This window comes from Vulpes vulpes, chromosome 2 (assembly GCF_048418805.1).
Source record: "Vulpes vulpes isolate BD-2025 chromosome 2, VulVul3, whole genome shotgun sequence".
In the NCBI taxonomy this organism is placed as follows: domain Eukaryota; kingdom Metazoa; phylum Chordata; class Mammalia; order Carnivora; family Canidae; genus Vulpes; species Vulpes vulpes.
In genome coordinates this window covers 26,913,456-26,932,474 of record NC_132781.1, presented here as the reverse complement: position 1 = coordinate 26,932,474, position 19,019 = coordinate 26,913,456, and the positions used below count along the sequence as shown (strand labels likewise).

Sequence of the window (19,019 nt, the reverse complement as noted above, 5' to 3'; positions counted from 1 at the left end):
GAAACACCATAAATGTTTCTGAAGTTGGTCTCATTCACTTTGAACAATTAGAAAAAAAGCTGTAAAGAGCTACCCTTGTCCTTTACAGCCCCAAACATACCTACAGTGTAACAGGGAAACTCCAGGAAGCCAGAGCATCATTAACGCCACCTCCCAACACTTACAATGCTAACCCAGCCAACCTCACTACAAGGGCCTAGGTTCACAGAGGGTTCATAAAGGTGTCACTGGATTTTGTGGTGATATGTGGAGGGGAAGAATGGGAAGGGCAGAAGAAGATACATTTTCACCTAATAAAAAGATTTTTTTAAATAGTCTTTAAAATACATTATGATGTCCAAAAGCAACGCTTACTTCCTTTAAATGTAAACCAAAACTCTATTATAACACACACGAGAGGAACAAGAGAGAACCCAAATTTCCTAAAGACCAGAGAGGTGAAATACTTTGAGGACTTGGGACTCAAGTCTTCTAGCTCTCAAGCTCTTGCTGCTGCACCAACTGCTAATTTTACAGCCAAGCATTTCCAGTTGCTTTTCTGCTCTAGGAGAAAAAAATTCCAATTTTCCCATAAGCACTCAATAAAAAGTTCACTACTTTCATTTGGATGTGTTATCTCAACACAATGACATACCTTGAATGCTAAAACTAAAGATACTCTCATTTTTAAGAATCCAATGGGGGAAAGTGGTTGTAAACACTGTTAAATTGAACTCAGCTGTGGGGCTGGCAGGGAAGAGGGGTGATCGGCCGCATGTGCAAGAGAAACCTTACCTCTCACTTGATGCACAGGAATTAACTTTCCAGCCAGCATATCATAGACATAAAGAACCTTGCTGTGGATACTCGTGGCTAAAACCTCTTCTCCATTAGCACTAAAACAAGCCTTATAGATTGGAAACTTTTCCAAATAGATGCTCTGGATTTTAGGATTTGTTCTTCCATCAACCTATAAGGAAATGCAAACATTCCTTTTGGTTATTTCCTAGACTCTGTATCCTGGGAGTAAATACTACTGACTACAAGTTTTAATTTAAAAATGCATACCTGAAACAACGATACAGCATTATCTAGTGCAGCAACCATCACAACCTGAGCACGAGGATGGAACTGCACAGAGGAAATCCTAGCAGTAGTGGGACGTTCCGCATTAGCATGCTGACAGTTCTTTATCTATGGAAAAATAAACCTGGAATTTAATCATTGCAAATGGGTTAACATAATTTTTTTTAATCATAAAGAAAAGACATAACACAGCTCATGATGCAGAAGATAGGGCACTGGAGGGGTGCCTGGGTGGCTCAGTTAAGCAGTTGCCTTTGGCTTAGGTCATGATTTCAGGGTCCAGGGATCGAGCCCCCTATCAGGCTCCCTGCTCAGTGGGCAGCCTGTTTCTCCCTCTCCTTTGCCCCTCCCCCTGCTTGTGCTCCTTCTCAGACAGATAAATAAAATCTTAAAAAAAAAAGTGCACTGGAAAGGTAACCAGAAGACCATAGCTCTGCTGCCAACTAGCAAGTCATTTTACTATAGAATAATCCATTTTTACCTTCTTTCAAATGAAGGGATGAAATCGTTAAGGTCTTAAAGCATCAGGATACAGTCATTTTCTCATGATACACCCATATAAATTACGATACTCTGACTTCCAGAAATTTTTTACTTAAAACTGCTACTTTAGCATCTTTACATTCATGGAACAAAATAAGAGGCACTATATAATTGTCCCCATGGTTCTGTGGTTGGCATGCATAGCTTATGTTCTCCCCATAGAACACATGGCTCCTAGTTTAAAGCAATGATGACCTCATGCATCTAGGCTATTTTCAGTCATTTCTTGGTTTTTGTGGGTTATTTTCTATATATTAAAACTTCAATTATATGAGGTGCCTAAGTGGCTCAGTAAGGCGTCTGCCTTCGGCTCAGGTCATGATCGCAAGGTCCTGGGATTGAGCTGTATGTTGAGTTCCCTGCCCAGCAGGAAGCCTGCCTCTCCCTCTTCCTCTGCCTCTCTCCTTGCTTGTGTGCTTTCTCTCTCTGTGAAATAAGTAAATAAAAATTTTTTTTAAATAAATAAAAATTAAAAATTACACAAAAGATAAAGTGAGTACTATGTGTATATTTTGTTTGTAACAAATGGAGTTAGAGTTTTATGGTAACTGCAATTTTGGGGAAATGAATTTACCCTATGAAGGGCTGAGTAAACTACCTTCATAAGGTAAAGGAAACACAAATACTCTGTCTCCTCGTAATTTGTCATAATAGGGTTTCCTCCCCATCTAAAGCATGCCACCATTTTATAATGGGGAAAAAATGTATGTCAGAGAGAGATCTGGTTATTTAACAGACATTTAACTGAAGCACTATGTTGGGCAGGCACTTCGTTACCACAATGAGCAAGTTATATACAGTGATGAGTAAGAAAGTAACTAGTGTGGACCACTTACACAAGATAGTCACGAAGGACCTAAGTGTCATTTGAGGGGAAAGGTACCAATGGGCTGGCCATTAGCAATGCCTGACAGACAGACAGGCAGGACAAAGAGCCGAAGTTCTAAGGTGAGAAAGGACTCGACATGTTTAAGAAACAGAAAGAAGACCTAGGGAACACAGGTAGGAAGTAAGGGGAAAACTTCTGAGATGAAATTTCAGACGTAGGCAGATGCCAGGTTATGAAGAGCAGTGTAGAATGTGAAAAAGAATTCAGAAGTTTTGGGATCCTGGGTGGCTCAGTAGTTGAGTGTCTGCCTTTGGCTCAGGGAGATCCCCAGCTCCCGGGATCAAGTCCACATTAGGCTCCCTGTGGGGAGTCTGCTTCTCTCTCTGCCTAGGTCTCTGCCTTTCTATGTCTCTAATGAATAAATAATCTTTAAAAAAAAAAAAAAAAAAAAGAATTCAGAAGTTTTCAAAAAGTGATGAAAAGTGATATGACCTGATGTTTTATTTTTGGAAGACCCTCCTGGGTAGTACTAAATGAAGAATAGGAAGAGTAAAGTGGAAGTGAGAGGCGAGTCACACAAAGTGACTGCAGTACGCGATACAGGAGGTAAGAGATGACGACAACATGAACTAGGCTATTGCCCGTGGAAATTAAAAGAAACCTAAAGAAGGGTTAAAAGAAACCTTGAAGAAGTCAAACACAATGGTCAAAAGATCCCTGGGGACCTAATTTAATCTTCTTGACCATTTCCGCAGAAGAATAAACAACAGCAATACATTTAATCCCACAGAGAATGCGAACCCATACATTTGCAATCAGGAAGCATTCTGGGTTTCATAGATAGTTGGCTAGAGGCCCCATTTCCCTGACTCTCACCTTTAGGATTCCTTTAGGAAGTGAGGTTGATGTGGATATGAAATTCCCAGTCCTTTGCAACAGATCATCTTCATCCTCTTCACTTTCATCTAAGTCAAACAAACCCACAGGCTGAGCTTTAGAATCAATGAGATGGCCTTTACCTTCCCCAAATGTCTGTATTTCAAACTTCGACTCCCCCCATTCCAGCCTCCAATCTCAATCAATCACTTTATTACGCTGCAGTTGGTAAAACAGCAAAATAAACCTGAAGGGAAGGGGGAAAATAACACAGAACCCAATATGTATGGTTAAAAGAAAAGCCTGACTCTGGAATGAAACATCTACCTTCACAGACAAGGATGCAAGAAAATAAAAGTTAAAGGCAGTATTTAATTTCAGAAGAACAATTCGTAATTATGGCAAAATGGCTAATAAGATAGCAGATCTAGCTTAACTCACATGAAAAAGAACTAGCATGTTTAGATGAATGAGATCAAGGTCGGCAAACTGAGTATCAGAAATTCAAAGAAGCTAACAGGGCTGCCTTCCTCCTGATGGTTCTACTAAAGAGACCCAAGGAGCTGAGCAATATTTTTAAAATACTCTCAGGGAGAAGAGAGCAAAAAACAGCACAAAAAGCCCTCTGAGGTTCTTAAGGGGGTCTGGTAAACCACCAGGCTTCAGGTGGGGGTCACAAAAGGCTACTCGGGGACTAAAGGTAAAATCAAAGAATTATAAGAAAATCCTCCATGAACTGAAACCCAGCTCTCAATCTTTTCAATCTCTCACTGGAATAAGATGCTGTGGGACTGCTAGTGCCCCTTACCCAGCTACTACTCAGAAACAAATGTACAAATTCTCTGGAGGAAAAGATATCCTGTTCTTCTTATTAAGCAATACTATTTACTACAGTGTCCAGCACTCAATGAAATATAACTAGGTCAGTAATGGCAAGGTAGGGCAACCTGATTGAAAACCTAAGGAATAACTGACAATCTCCGCAGGTGATCTAAATAACTGAGTTTTTCAGACAGAAGCTTTTAAAACATTCTGTTGAGAGGTGCCTGAGTCAGTTAAGTGGCTGCTTCAGCTCAGGTCATGAACCCCAGCTCCTGCTCAGTGGCGAGTCTGCTTCTCCCTCTGCTGCTCCCCCTGCTTGTGCTCTCTCCTTCTCTCTCTCTCTCCAATAATTACACAAAACATTTTTTTAAAGTAAGTTATTATGTTTAAAATGTTCAAGAATAATGAAAGACAATATTCAGAATTGAACCAGAGAACCAGATTATTAAAAAAAGAGCTAAACGCAAATTCTAGAACCGAAAATTATAATAGTTAAAACTAAAACACCAGTGGATGTTTTTAACGGCATATAAAAATTAGCTGGAGAGACAATCAGTGCTCTGGAAAATGGATCAGAAAAAAAATATCCAGACTAAAGTACAGAAAGTAAAAAGGATGGAAAATGCAAAAAAGAACGCAAAATAGGTTTTAAAAAATAAATAAAAACATTTAACACACATGTAATTGGTGGACCGGAAGAAAAAGAAGACTGGCACAGCAACAGTATTTGAAAAGATGATCAGTAAGAATTTCCAAAACTTAAAAAAGACATCAAGTTAGATTCAAAAGCACTGTTAAGACCAAGCAGAATACAAAGGAGGCTAAAAAGATCTGGGCTGGAGGATGGGAGGAGATAAATGAACAACACAGCAACAACTAAACAATCCATCATATTAAGAAATTAACTGTTGATTTTTGAAGGCCTATGATGATACTATGATAGTATTCTAATTACATTTAAAGTGGGAGTACATTTCTTCTCTTTTAAAGATACTCGATGAAATATTTGATATAATTAACATGCTGGGACAAGTGTGAAGCTGGGGTCTGGTCACAGTTTTCTCATGGGCACAAAGACAAACTGCATTTCCTGGGAGCCCATGTAGTTAGTGTGGTCTCATGACTGAGCTCTGACCAATACAATCTAAGTCAAAGTATCATGTACCACGCCCAGGACAGGCCATATTAAAGCCGCTATTGGGTGAGCTGCTCACTCTTCCCCTGTAAGCTGCCTGGATGTCAACCTCTTGGGCAACTTGGAAAAACCCAGTGTGAAGCTGGGAGAACCTCCTGAGTCCCCAAAGCACATCATCCCATTCTTACCACCATAGTTTTATACGCATTAAAAAAAAACAATTTCTACTAGATTAATCCACTGAGATCTGGGAGGTTTTCTGTCTTGAGAGCTAGCATAAGATCACCTATAATTACATGGGCCTAAATTGTTCTGTGCATGCAGCATTCTAAAATGAGTAATAAAATTATATTTCATCTAAGAAGGCAACCAGTAAACAAGGAGATAGAAATCACATAATATAAAAAAGTAAAAGGATAAGGGATGTGAAACTTGTTAAAAAAAAACTTGGAAAGAGAGGCACCTGGGTGGCTCGGCGGTTGAGTGTCTGCCTTTGGCTCAGGGTGTGATCCCACAGTCCTGGGATCAAATCCCACATCGGGCTCCCTGCCTGGAGCCTCCTTCTCCCTCTGCCTATGTCTCTCTCCCTCATGAAATAAATAAAATCTTAAAAAAAAAAAAAAAAAAAAAAAAAACCTTGGAAAGACATTTCTCTAACAACAGAATTCTACAGGAAATGAGGTAAAATAAACTATATACTTTTTTTTACAATCTATAGACTTATTTTTTCTAAACTGTATAATTTTAAAATGTAGGACTTTTTGCCTTTTTTACTTTCTTTTACCTGTTTATCTATAATAGATGTTGCAGAAAAGATTATTGCAGAGGATAACGTCAGACTATATCACTAATTCCTTCAACCTCTAAAAGTATGTGGCTGGAAACATGGAAGTAACTTTTGAGTTAGTAACAGATTGAATTTTCTAACAGAATTACAGAAAACAACTGGTTCCTTATATATGTGCTCCCTGTAGTTGAAGACCATGAGGACGGGACTGCCAAGTAGGGAGAAAGGAAGGAGAAGTGGTGGTGGTAATCAAACAGATGCTTATCCAAAATCAAGGATGCTAAGGAGAGAGCTACTGCATTATATGGAAGGATATATTCCGACCTCCCTAATGGATTTCAAGTCAATTCCAAGTTCTAAAATATGTAACTCCAAGCACAAATCAAATCTTAGTAAGCCATCCACATTTATGATATCTAAACTCAAGGAGTGGACAGCCCAGGTGGCTCAGCAGTTTAGTGCTGCCTTCAGCCCAGGGTGTGATCCTGGAGACACGGGATCGAGTCCTGCATCAGGCTTCCTGCATGGAGCCTGTTTCTCCACCTCTGTCTCTCATGAATAAATAAATAAAATATTAATAAATAAATAAATAAACTCAAGGAGCTAAAAAGGACAAAGCAGTTATAATATAACCAAACTTAAAACCTGAAGTTGAAAAATGGGTCTTTACAAAGTGACTGTTCATCTGGGCCTGACCTGACATGTGCTCCCCAGATATCTTATTTCCTAGTACACAGCTAGATTAGCTGCCAATGTCTTCAGAAGGGCTCTGACTGAAGAATAAGTCATTTTTCCTTAACCCTATGCCATAATGCAACATAATTCATAAAACTCACCCACTGCTGTCCATACAACAGAGAACATGCAACTAAATGGTCTTATACTACTGTAAAAGAGCTTCCCTCAGAGAATTGGTAGACTTCGAAACCAAACACTTACAGGAGAGGAAAAAAAAGACATATTTGAAACACCAGGTTTTAATCAGCCTCATGAGAAAGCTCATGTAACAGAACAGCAACACAGATTTATTTACTAACTTAAACAGAGTTATCAATACTCACCTTCTAAAGATGTTTTCTGCTTGTTAGTCTCTGCCCAGGCAGGTACTCCGCCCATGGCATGCTGGAATCTAAGCAAAAATACAAAGATAAAATTTTGTGTTAACTAAAAAATGTTCACAAAGCTTGAGAGGTTTAAAGTGTATAGATTAGCTCACCCTTGAGAACATGCATAGAATCTGTGCCAAAGAAATTATGATCTTTAAGAACAGAAGGGCTACTTGCAGAGAATAGCCTTGTTTACATGGGAAACTTCTATGAACTTCTAACCATATAAACCAGTCTTAGATTTAGGACACCTGGATACATATTTGTTAATTATTTTTGTCTAGTTACATGTCTGTTTATTTGCTCATATCAACATATCCCAGATCTTAGGACTAAGTAAAGAACTCTGCTTATGGCTATAAACCAATGCTACAGTAATAGAGCACATGGTAAAACAGGTCTAAAAATAAAAGACCAGGTTGGTAAAAATATACAAAACACAATCACATATCCTTCGAATAAAATTGCAGCAATTCACTCTGAAAAAAGTTAAGTTTTAGGAGAAGCGTAAGAAGCATATTCTTAAAGACTGGTTTCTGGAAGAGTACAGAGAGTCATTCTGTTTGATAGAGAAGTGCAGGCAAAGCTACCAAACTCAACCCACTGGCCATAAACAACTAGAAAACTGGATAAAATATATGAAACTGTTTTCAGAAATTGGACAACAAACAACATAAGACTGTGATCGCTGAGAGAAACGAAATAACAAGGTGGCGCTGCCATCCCAAGATTTGCCTTCCAGGGAGGCAATTTTTTGAGACCCTGGCACAGAACCAAAGAGAAAAAGACTTGAAAGAGGCAGAGACAAATGAAAGTTGAGAGGCAATAGACAACAGAAGAGAAAAAAAAAAGAGCCTAGGTGGTTCAGCAGGTTGGGTGACCGACTCTTGATTTCAGCTCAGGTCATGATCACACAGTTGTGAGTTCAAGTCCCGCAGTGGAGCTACATACTGGGTGTAGACCCTACTTCAAAATAAGAAAAAAAAAAATTTTTTTTTTTTTGTTTTTTTTTTTTTTTTTTTTTGTTTTTTTTTTAAGAAAAAAAAAAATTTAAAGAAAGGATTTACCTTAAAAAAAAAAATAAATACGGGACGCCTGGGTGGCTCAGTCGCTGAGCATCTGCCTTTGGCTCAGGGGGTGATCCCACAGTCCCAGGGTAGAGTCCCGCATCAGCCTCCCTACAGGGAGTCTGCGTCTCCCTCTGCCTGTGTCTCTGCCTCTCATGAATAAATAAAATCTTAAAAAAAAAAAATTAATAATTGGGGATCCCTGGGTGGCTCCGCAGTTTAGCGCCTGTCTTTGGCCCAGGGCGCGATCCTGGAGTCCCGGGATCGAGTCCCACGTCGGGCTCCCAGAATGGAGCCTGCTTCTCCTTCTGCCTGTGTCTCTGCCTCTCTCTCTCTCTCTCTCTCTCTCTCTATGAATAAATAATAAATAATTTTTTTAAAAAAATTTAAAAATTAAAATATTTTTTTTAAAAAAAAGGCACTTGTGTGGCTTAGTTGATTAGGCATCTAACTCTTGATCTCAGCTCAGCTCTTGATCTCAGGGTCATGAGTTCAAGTCCCACACTGGGCTCCCTACTGGGCATGGAGACTACTTGAAAGAAAGGGGAAAAAAAAGCTCCAAAAATCTGCACTGGGGTCCACACACATTTTTGCTGAATACTAAGCTGAACATTCACAGGATGAAACTCCATGAGGTCCAGCAAAGAACCCTAGGGAGCTGGCAGATACACAACACCAGAGTTTAGACACTTGAGTTCCAACCAGCCAAGGGAAGGTCCTTTTGGAAACTCAGGTCATTTAGCAGAGATGGCAGAAAGGGCGTATCTCAGAAATGGGGGTCTAAATCAGCCTACAGTAGATGCTACTCTGCAACAAAACTAAAAACCAGTCCTAAAAGTATTAAATTGATCCCCAAGCCAATTAATTGCCCCCGATACAGAATCATTAAAAGTACTCATTCATTCAACACTCATTAAAAAGCAAAAATCAAAATTCAGACACTGATCAACTTAACATTCACACTGCCTAAAATCCAATCAAAATTTCTAGACATGCAGAAAAGCAGAAAAACATGAGCCATAACCAGTAGAAAAATCAGTCATCAGAAAGACACAGAAAAGACACACTTGACAAAATTAGCATACAAGGACTTTCAAAGAGTGAACACAAATATACTTAAGTATTTAAAGAGATTATAAGCGTAATAAAAATAGAAACAAAGCAAGACAAAAGGTCTCATGCTAAAAAGATTTTCTCTCAAGCTGAAAAATATACTTGAAATACAGATTCAAATGAATTTAACAATTCAAAAGACCACATACCATATGATTTCATTTATGTTTATGTTGTGGAAAAAGGAAATTTAATAAGAAAAAAACAGACCAGTTGGTTGTCAGAAACTAGAAAATTAAAAGTTGAGGAGAGAGCATGGACTACAGAGGCATAAGAGAAGTTTCTGGTGGTGATGGCCACGTTCTGTATCTTAATTCCTTAATTGTGTTTACATGACTGTATGTGTTTAACACAATTGACAGAAAAATACTTTAAGAGGGTGTATTTAGCCCTGTGTAAATTATACCTCAATAAACCTGCTTTAAAAAAGTTAGTGAGGAAAAAAAAAAAAAAAAAAAAAGTTAGTGAGGGACACCTGGGTGGCTCAGCAGTTGGGTGTCTGCCTTTGGCCCAGAGCGTAATCCTGGAGTCCCAGGATCAAATCCCACATCGGGCTTCCTGCATGGAGCCTGCCTCTCCCTCTGCCTATTGTCTCTGCCTCTCTCATTAATAAATAAAATCTTTTAAAAAAAAAAAAAAGTGAGTGACAGGGGCACCTGAGTGGCTCAATTGGTTATACATCTGCCTTTTGGCTCAGGTCATGATTCTGGGATCCTGGGATGGAGCCCCACATCAGGCATCCTGCTCAGCATGGAGTCTGCTTCTCTCTCTCCCACCCCCCCCACCGGCTCATACTCTCTCTCTCTCTAATAAATGAATGAAAGAAAGAAGGAAGGAAGGAAGAAAGGAAGGAAGGGAGGAAGAGAGGGAGGGAGGGAGGGAGGGAAGTGTGTGATGGGGCACATGGGTGACTCAGTCAGTTGAGTATACAACTCTCGGTTTTAGCTCAGGTCATGATCTCAGGGTCATGAGTTTGAGCCCTGTGTCGGACTGGGCTCAGTGTGGAGTATGCTTGAGATTCTCTCCCTCTTCCTCTGCCCCTTCCCCAACTCACACTCTCTGAAATAAATAAAGCTTTAAAAAAAAAAAAAAAAGTGAGGTATACCTGGGTATAGTTCAGTGGTTGAATGTCTGCCTTCAGCTCAGGGAGTAATCCCAGAGTTCCAGGATCAAGTCCCACATTGGACTCCCTGCAAAGAGCCTCCCTCTCCCTCTGCCTAGGTCTCTGTGTCTCTCTGTCTCTCTCATGAATAAATAAAACCTTTTAAAAAAATTAAAAATTGAAAAAAAGTGATAGGTGATAGTGCAATGAATCTATACGAATACAAAAAAAGTTGTCAAGGGACGCCTGGTAGTTCAGGGTCTGCCTTCAGCACAGGGCGTGATCCTGGAGTCCCAGGATAGAGTCCCACATCGGGTTCCCTGCATGGAGCCTGCTTCTCCCTATGCCTATGACTCTGCCTCTCTCTGTGTGTCTCTCATGAATAAAATAATATCTTTAAAAAAAAAAAGAGTATGTCAAAACTAGTAAAAATTCTTATTAATTTTTTTAAAGTAGGATCTAAGTCCAGTGTGGGACTTGAACTCATGACTTTGAGATCAAGAGTCACATGCTCTACTGGCTGAGCCAGCTGGGTGCCCCTAAAAATTTTGAGTTTTAAATGTTTTTAGGGGAATCTGGGTGACTCAGTTGGTTAAGTGTCTGCCTTTGGCTCAGGTCATGATCCTGCAATTCCAAGATGGAGTCCCACATCAGGCTGCCTGCTCAGTGCGGAGTCTGCTGCTCTTCTTTCTCTGCTCCTCCCCTTACTTATTATGCCCTCTCTCTTTCACTCACTCTCAAATAAATAAAATCTTTAAAAATACAAAAACAAAATGTTTTTATCCACAACTATATAGTCAACTCATCTTCAAAAAAGGAGAATTTCTAATAAAATACAGTCTCTTCAACAAATAGTGCTGAGTAAACTGGACAGCAACATGCAGAAGAATGAAACTGGATCACTTTACACCATCCACAAAAATAAATTCAAAATGTATAAAAGACCTAATGTGAGACAGGAAATCATCAAAACCCTAGAGGAAAACACAGGCAGTAACTTTTTTAACCTCAACCACAGCAATTTTTTTACTAGAGACAAGGGAAACAAACACAAAAATGAACTACTGGGATCTCATCAAGATAAAAAGTTTTTGCACGACAAAGTAAGCAATCAACGAAACTAAAAGGTAGCCTGTGAAATGAGAGATATTTGCAAATGACATATCCAATAAAGCAATAGTATCCAAAAATCTGTAAGGAACTCACCAAACTCAACACCCAAAAAACAAATAATCCAGAAGACAGGAACAGACACTTTTCCAAAGAAGACATCCAGACAGCTAACAGACATATGAAAAATTGTTCAACATCACTCATTATCAGGAAAATATAAATAAAAACCATGATGAGATGCCATCTCACACCTGTCAGAATGGCTAAAATTAACAACACAGGAAACAACAGACGTTGAGAAAGAGATGTGGAGAAAGAGGAATCTTCTTGCACTGTTGGTGGGAATGCAAACTGGGGTAAGCGACTCTGGAAAATAGTATGGAGGTTCCTCAAAAGATTAAAAACAGAACTACCCTATGATCCAGCAATTGTATTATTAGGAATTTACCCAAAAGATACAGATTCAAAGGGGTACAAACCTGCCAACATTAGTAAAATTATCAACAATAGCCCAACTATGGAAAGAGCTCAAGTGTCCATCAACTGATGAATGGATAAAGAAGATGTGGTATATTTATACAATTGAATATTACTCAGCCATCAAAAAGAATAAAATCTACCGTTTACAATAATGCAGTATATTAACACAGTGTACTATGCTAAGTGAAATCAATCCAAAAAAAACAAATACCATATGACTTCACTCATATGTGTAATTTAGGAAACAAAAGAAATAAACTTTGGGAAGGGGAAAGACAGAGAAAAGGAAAAAAACCGTTAAGAGACTCTTAAAGATAAAAACAAACAGGGTTGATAGAGGTGGGTAGGGGATGAGCTAAATGGGTGATGAGCAGTAAGGAGGGCACTCGTAATGAATACTGGGTGTTATGTGCAAGTGATGAATCACTAAATGCTACCCTGAAACTGTATGTTTACTAACTTGAATTTAAAATATTGAAAGAAAAAAAGTATTTCTGAAGATCTGTAAATGTGAATTGGAAGAATCAGGATGGGGATCCCTGGGTGGCTCAACAGTTTAGCGCCTGCCTTTGGCCCAGGGCACGATCCTGGAGTCCCGGGATCGAGTCCCGCGTCGGGCTCCCGGCATGGAGCCTGCTTCTCCCTCTCCCTCTGCCTGTGTCTCTGCCTCTCTCTCTATGTCTATCATAAATAAATAAAACCTTTAAAAAATAAAAAAATAAAAAAAATTAAAAAGGAAGAATCAGGATGAAATCTTTTAATTTGATTTCTCTCTTTTAAAGAGAAAAATGGGTTTTTTTTAAAGATTTTATTCATTTATTTGAAGGGGAGGGGGGGAGTGCTTACAAGGGGGGTAGGGGGAACAGAGAGGAAGAAGCAGACTCTATGTCTATCATAAATAAATAAAACCTTTAAAAAATAAAAAAATAAAAAAAATTAAAAAGGAAGAATCAGGATGTAATCTTTTAATTTGATTTCTCTCTTTTAAAGAGAAAAATGGTTTTTTTTTAAAGATTTTATTCATTTATTTGAAGGGGAGGGGGGGAGTGCTTATAAGGGGGGTAGGGGGAACAGAGAGGAAGAAGCAGACTACCCTCTCAGTGCAGAGCCCAACACAGGGCTCGATCCCGGACTCTGAGATCACAACCTGAGCCGAAGTCCAATGCTTAAAAGACTGAGCCACCTAGATACCCCCATGAAATCATTATTTTAAAATACACATCCAGGACGCCTGGATGGCTTAGCAGTTGAGTGCCTGCCTTCGGCTCAGGGCATGATCCCGGAGTCCCGGGATCAAGTCCCACATCGGGCTCCCTGCATGGAGCCTGTTTCTCTCTCTGCCTGTGTCTCTCATGAATAAATAAATAAAATCTTTAAAAAAATAATAAAATACACATCCATTTCCCAGCTTTGTTCAACTAAAGGAGCCTAGAAAGAGCCTATGGGAAAGAGATGATTTACCATAAACAAATAAATGAGCAAGCAAGCGCTATTATCGCTGATTACATGTGGATGGTAGGATTCCAAGAGTCTCCAAAATTATTTTGTATTTGTATTCACTCTCCCTCCAAAATACTAAAACTTAACCATTTCTTCCAGTAGCAATGTTCTCACTACTTCAAAATGGAAATCGCACTGCCCAAGAAACTGTTATAACCAAAGACTCAGTGAATCCAAATAGACCAATGACTATAAGTTAAAGCTTGGTAAATTATATGGAAAAGGACACTTACTCTTCCTTCAGTCTCTTTTGAAGCTTGTCTTTTGAAAGTTGGCTTTCACCGGTATTTTTCATCATATCTTTCCGAAACCTATTGTTCATCATGTCAACCCTATTAAAAACAGAACAGTATGCTTAAAATTACGAACTTTAAAGATGTCAGAACGAATTGTTCCCTTTAATAATTTAAGAACACATTTAATCAAATATAGGTCAAGATTTGCAAGGTCTGGAATATCAAATACACATTATTTTTTTAAAAAGATAAACACATAATAAAGAATGCTCTGAAAAAATACCAATACTTAATGACAAAAACCACACAAATTAAGTACTTATTTCTTGCCCATTAAACTGGCAAAGTCTGAAAAAAGATAAGCATTGTTTATGAGAATGGAGTGAAATGCACACCATTCAATGGGAAGGTAAACTGGGAGAACCTCACGGTCTGGCAGTTTTTATCAAGAATCTTATATGTGCCTATACCCTTTAAGTAATTCTACCTCAGAACATCTTTCTTATAGAAATAAATATAAAGCAGAAGGTTTATGCAGAAAAATGCTTGTCTCAGTATCAACTTACTAAAGGGAAAAATGGGAAATCTTTTCTGACAATACCTATGTAAATTACAGTTAATTCAAATAATAGACTATAATCTATCCATTTAAAAACATTTATAAATGATTTTATTCTTAAGTGAGGGAGAAATGCTTACAAGATATATTCTCATCCCTTAAAAGTACAACATTGAGTGTGCCAGTTTTTCTGCCTTTTCTGTTTCAGACATTGTGCTAAGAGCTCTGCATACACTATTCCACTTAATCTCAAGAGCCTTCTGATATTACTATTATTACCTCCGTTCAAAAAAGAAAAGGCAGGTTCCAAACTTGCCCTTGGTCACTTAGGAACTGGTCAAATTAAAAGGCAAACTCAAATGTGACAGCAAACACTATGCTTTCTTTGCTATTGAATGAAGTATACAAGAGAAGAGAGCAGGAGAGAAGAATGCCAACACGTTAACAGCAGTTCTCCCTTGGGGTGGGTTTATGTATGACCTTTTCTTTCCTCTGCTTTACAGTATTTTTCAAATCTTCATGTAATCAGAATGTAGTAAATCACAACAAAGAGAACTTCTTTAAAACTTGCAAAATAACTTTTAAAGTATCCAGAGATATTCTGTGAGGAAAAACTAGGCAACCTACATTTCATCATCTTCATCCTCTTCATCCACCCAAACCGGCTTCTTTTGAAATAGAAAATTATCTTTCGGTTCCTTCTCTGCTTCCGAATCATCTGAGTCTTCCTGTGCTTGAACCTAGGAGACAAAATGCCCTCAAGCACTGAGTTTTTCAGCAGACAACACACCTTACAGTTAGAGGTCTTGTAGAATATTTTGTAGGCCCTCTTATCGAATAATGGGACAGAATGCTACCACAGCAAATGCTGGCAGCAGAAGAGAAAACAGATTAGAGAAAGGTACCATATGCTGGACAGGTAGGTAGGACCAACAGTCACGGTGAGAAAGCTGACATGCTGAAAGCAAAGGACCAAGTAAGGCAAAAACAAAAGGTTAAGTTGACAGATAAGGAAAGGAGCAGGAAAAATCCTGGAACTACAGAAATCACGGGATCCAGAGCAGACTAGTATCAAAAATCACGACTAGCATTTCACATTCTTAGACCTACCTCTTCTCCATTGCTCCATCACCATTTTTGACACCCTACCTTAAGAAAACTTATACCCGACTGTCAAACCTAAATCTAGATCACAGGGATGCCCGGGTGGCTCAGCGGTTAAGCGTCTGCCTTCAGCCCAGGGCATGATCCTGGAGACCCAGGATTGAGTCCCCACATCGGGCTCCCTGCATGGAGCCTGCTTCTCCCTCTGCTTCTGCTGTATCTCTGCCTCTCTCTGTGTCTCTCTCATGAATAAAGAAAATCTTTTAAAAATGTAAATAAATAGGGATCCCTGGGTGGCGCAGGGGTTTGGCGCCTGCCTTTGGCCCAGGGCGCGATCCTAGAGACCCGGGATCGAATCCCACGTCAGGCTCCCGGTGCATGGAGCCTGCTTCTCCCTCTGCCTGTGTCTCTGCCTCTCTCTCTCTCTGTGTGACTATCATAAATAAAAAAAAAGAAAAAAAAAATTAAAAAAAAAATTTAAAAAAAATGTAAATAAATAAATAGATCTAGATCACAGAATACTCCCAGATGTGAGCTTGAGCTTTCCCAAAGACTACTAATACATGTCAAAATATTTTCCTGCGGAGTCTCTTGGCTCCGCTCCCGTTGTCGGTAGCTTGCGAGATTTCGCAGACACCTCCCTTTTTCCTCTGGGCCTACACGCCATGCAGAGGGAGGAAGACCTGGGAAACTTCGGGGCCACGTGAGCCATGGCCACGGCCACATGGACAAGCACTGGAAGCACCCCGGAGGCCGGCATGCATCATCACTGGATCAACTTCAACAAATATCACCCAGGTTACTTTGGAAAAGTCGGTATGAGACATTACCACTTAAAGAGGAACCAGAGCTTCTGCCCAACTGTCAACCTTGATAAACTCTGGACCTTAGTCAGTGAGCAGACACGGGTTAAAGGCTGCCAAAAACAAGACGGGAGCTGCTCCTATTATCCATGTGGTGCGATCGGGCTACTACTAAGTTTTGGAAAAGGCAAAGCTCCCAAAACAGCCTGTCATCGTGAAGGCCAAATTCTTCAGTAGAAGAGCTGAGGAGAAAATAAAGGGTGTGGGGGACGCCTGCGTTCTAGTAGCTTGAAGCCACAGAGGGGGAGATCCATTAAATGCCAACAAGTGCTTTTCAAAAAAATATATACATATATTTTCTTGCTGGTCTATTACCAACCTATGATCCCTCAAAGTCCAATAAACCCCACCTCACCCAGACTCTTCCTTCTCTTGACTGTGAAACTGTCCCACAGGCCAGCAGCTTTCCAGTAACAGTTCTCTACCCCCCAAGGGGATTTTTGCAGCTTCCCTCATTACCCCCCACAGGAGGTAGTGACAATCAATGGACACTGGCCACTTTCTAGGTCCGCATTCATCTACCAAACAGTATTCTCCTTGAGGCTCTGCTTGGCCATCCTATGTAAAATTTCACCTGTCCTACATACACTCATCTTCCTTTCCCCAATGCTTTCATTTTTCTTCTCTTCCGCACTCGTCACTGACGTACTTGCATTTTACTTTATCTTCTTCTTCTGCCACTAGTACACATGCTCCAAGAGAGCGAGGGATTTTTGTCTGGTTTTGTCCATTGTTGTGTCTCCTCCATTGCCTAGAAGGATGCCTGGAACTCCCTGTCTTGGGAGAAAAGCCAGGTAAGGCGTAAAAGGGATAACTTAAAGTGTCCCCAAAAAGTGATTAAAATACATGGGGAAAAGGGGGATGATAAAAAGCACGCGGGGCTTTCACCGCCAGGAAAAGGACGTGGCCCCCCAACAGACTAACAGCGATCTGCTGAATAAACATGCACGATCGTTTTCAAAAGTTGGCGAGCCAGCCACTGGAGAAGCTGTTTTAAAACGCACATTCTGATCCCACAGCTCCCGAATCACAGCAAGGCAGGGGATCGAACGACCACGAGGAAAGAAACACTGGGTTTGGGGAGAGAGACTAGCGGGACCGAGGCGCGAAAAACGCTCTCGACTGCCGCGGGCCACACGTACGCGCCGGGCGCCTGCTGAATACCGGGGGCGGGGAAAGGCGAGGTCTCCGCCCAGCCGAGGTCGGCAGCCCCGCAGCCGCCGGCGCCCGCGTTCCCCGGCGCTCGCCGACCTGAGCGCGCCCGGCGCCGCAGGTCGCCCAGGCTCCGCCCCCGGAGGCTCGCCGCCCACCGCGCGCCCCGCCCGAGCGCGCCCAGCCCGCGCGCCGCGGCCTCCCTCACCCGCGAGCCCTGCAGACGCCGCAGCAACGCGTCCTCGTCGTCCTCGACGTCGCCGAACACCAGCTCCTCCAGGCACCGCTCCACGGCCGGCCTGTCCTCCTCCAGCGCCAGGCGGTTCCGCTGCCGGAGCCGTCTCTCCTCCTCCGCCGCGACTGCGATCGCAGCGGCCGCTGCGCTCGGCCGGGCCGGCGGTTTCCGCTGGGATGAAGGAGCAGCCTTGCGGGGCGGCCCGCCCGGCCCTGCTGCGGCTCTCCGGTCCGGCCTCTTTCGGCTCTTCCGGTCCAGCCTCGCCCCGGTTCTCCGGTCCGGTCTCGTTCGGCTTCTACGTTCCGGCGGCATCGCTGGGCTTGGGAAGAAACGCAGGCGCTCACGTGGAGCCTCGCTGCGCGTGCGCCGACGCGGTGCGTTTGCCGCGGCCGCTGAGGCCCCGCGGGGTGGGAAGGAGCCTGCGCGGCCCGCTAGCACGTGACCAGCACTCTCTCCCTACGTAACGCCCACTCCCCTCCCCAGCCCCTCCCCGTAGGGGAGTTCCTCCGGGAGGACCAATCTTCCGGGTGGAGGGGGAAGCGGCGTGACCGGAGTGGAAATTTTTTTCCAACACAACTTCGCAGCTGCAACCGATTGAAAGGAACGCAGGAAAGCCGGAGTGTCAGCTGGGATGACTGAATGAAACTTCTGCTCCTCTTCCTGACTTGCTAGCCACTCGGCCTCCCTCGAGCCGCGGTGGCCTCTCCCACCCCCTCGTCTTGGTACGGCCCTTGGAGTACGGAGCCTGCAGAGGGTCCCACGCTGGAGGAGCGAGAGAGGAGGGTATGTAGGGAAGTGGGCCAATCGGGGCGCGGGTCACGGCGCAGGCGCGCTGGGGAGGGAGGGCTATGCTAATGTTGTTGATATCCTGGGGCCACCCGAGTTAAAGGGGGGAAATCCGGGGGCTGCCGCAGCCGCCGCCGGTCTGGGCCCAGCGGGGACCCCCCTGTAGTCGCCGTAGTCCCAGGGAGAGGCGCCTGCCCCCAGCTCGGGGAGGGGGCGCCGCGGGCCCGGGGAGCACGGACAACCCCTACCCATGAGGCCCTGATGGAAAACACAAAGGATCTGGTGAGAGCCGAGCGCGGCAGCCGCTTTGTGTGCCAGGTGGGGGGGACGCCTGCAGCTCCCCGACCCCAGGAACCCCTGCAGCTCCTTGACCTCGCTCCCAGGCCTGCTCCTCCATCCCACGCCCCCTCAACCTCCAGAGTGCCCCTCCCCCTACCGGCCGTTAAACGATTCGGGGGGGTTCCCCTCCCCCCGCCCCTTCAGCCCCCGGACTCGGCGGGGTTCCCTCCACTCCCTTCACTCTCTGGGAGAAAAATCTTGGAAGAA

At 42.4% G+C, this 19,019-nt stretch overlaps 2 protein-coding genes and 1 pseudogene across 11 annotated transcripts in view; 2 read left to right on the top strand and 1 right to left on the bottom strand.

Annotated features, from left to right (window-relative positions):
- UTP18 (UTP18 small subunit processome component) overlaps window positions 1-18,052 on the bottom strand; it is a 43,573-nt gene extending 25,521 nt beyond the window's left edge. The window contains exons 1-7 of the mRNA XM_025995960.2: window positions 17,661-18,052; window positions 14,961-15,073; window positions 13,772-13,870; window positions 7,119-7,186; window positions 3,314-3,402; window positions 1,048-1,173; window positions 775-949 (exon numbers count right to left, since the gene is read on the bottom strand). Coding sequence (XP_025851745.2) covers window positions 775-949; window positions 1,048-1,173; window positions 3,314-3,402; window positions 7,119-7,186; window positions 13,772-13,870; window positions 14,961-15,073; window positions 17,661-17,999 — 1,009 coding nt within the window. The 5' untranslated portion in view covers window positions 18,000-18,052. The remainder of the gene's footprint in view (window positions 1-774; window positions 950-1,047; window positions 1,174-3,313; window positions 3,403-7,118; window positions 7,187-13,771; window positions 13,871-14,960; window positions 15,074-17,660) is intronic.
- Window positions 15,174-16,533, top strand: LOC112918109 (large ribosomal subunit protein uL15-like; annotated as a pseudogene).
- The window catches only part of MBTD1 (mbt domain containing 1), a 66,542-nt gene continuing 65,151 nt past the window's right edge, over window positions 17,629-19,019 (top strand). For 2 of the 10 annotated variants that reach the window (XM_072747497.1, XM_072747492.1), the window contains exon 1: window positions 18,508-18,755. Coding sequence is in view for 2 of the 10 variants with exons in the window: in XM_025995956.2 (XP_025851741.1) it covers window positions 18,735-18,755 (21 nt within the window). In the remaining 8 variants the exon portion in view is untranslated. Of the gene's footprint in view, window positions 18,471-18,507; window positions 18,756-19,019 lie in introns of those variants that run through there. The other 8 variants (XR_003234571.2, XM_025995957.2, XM_072747498.1 and 5 more) reach the window with 7 other exon arrangements.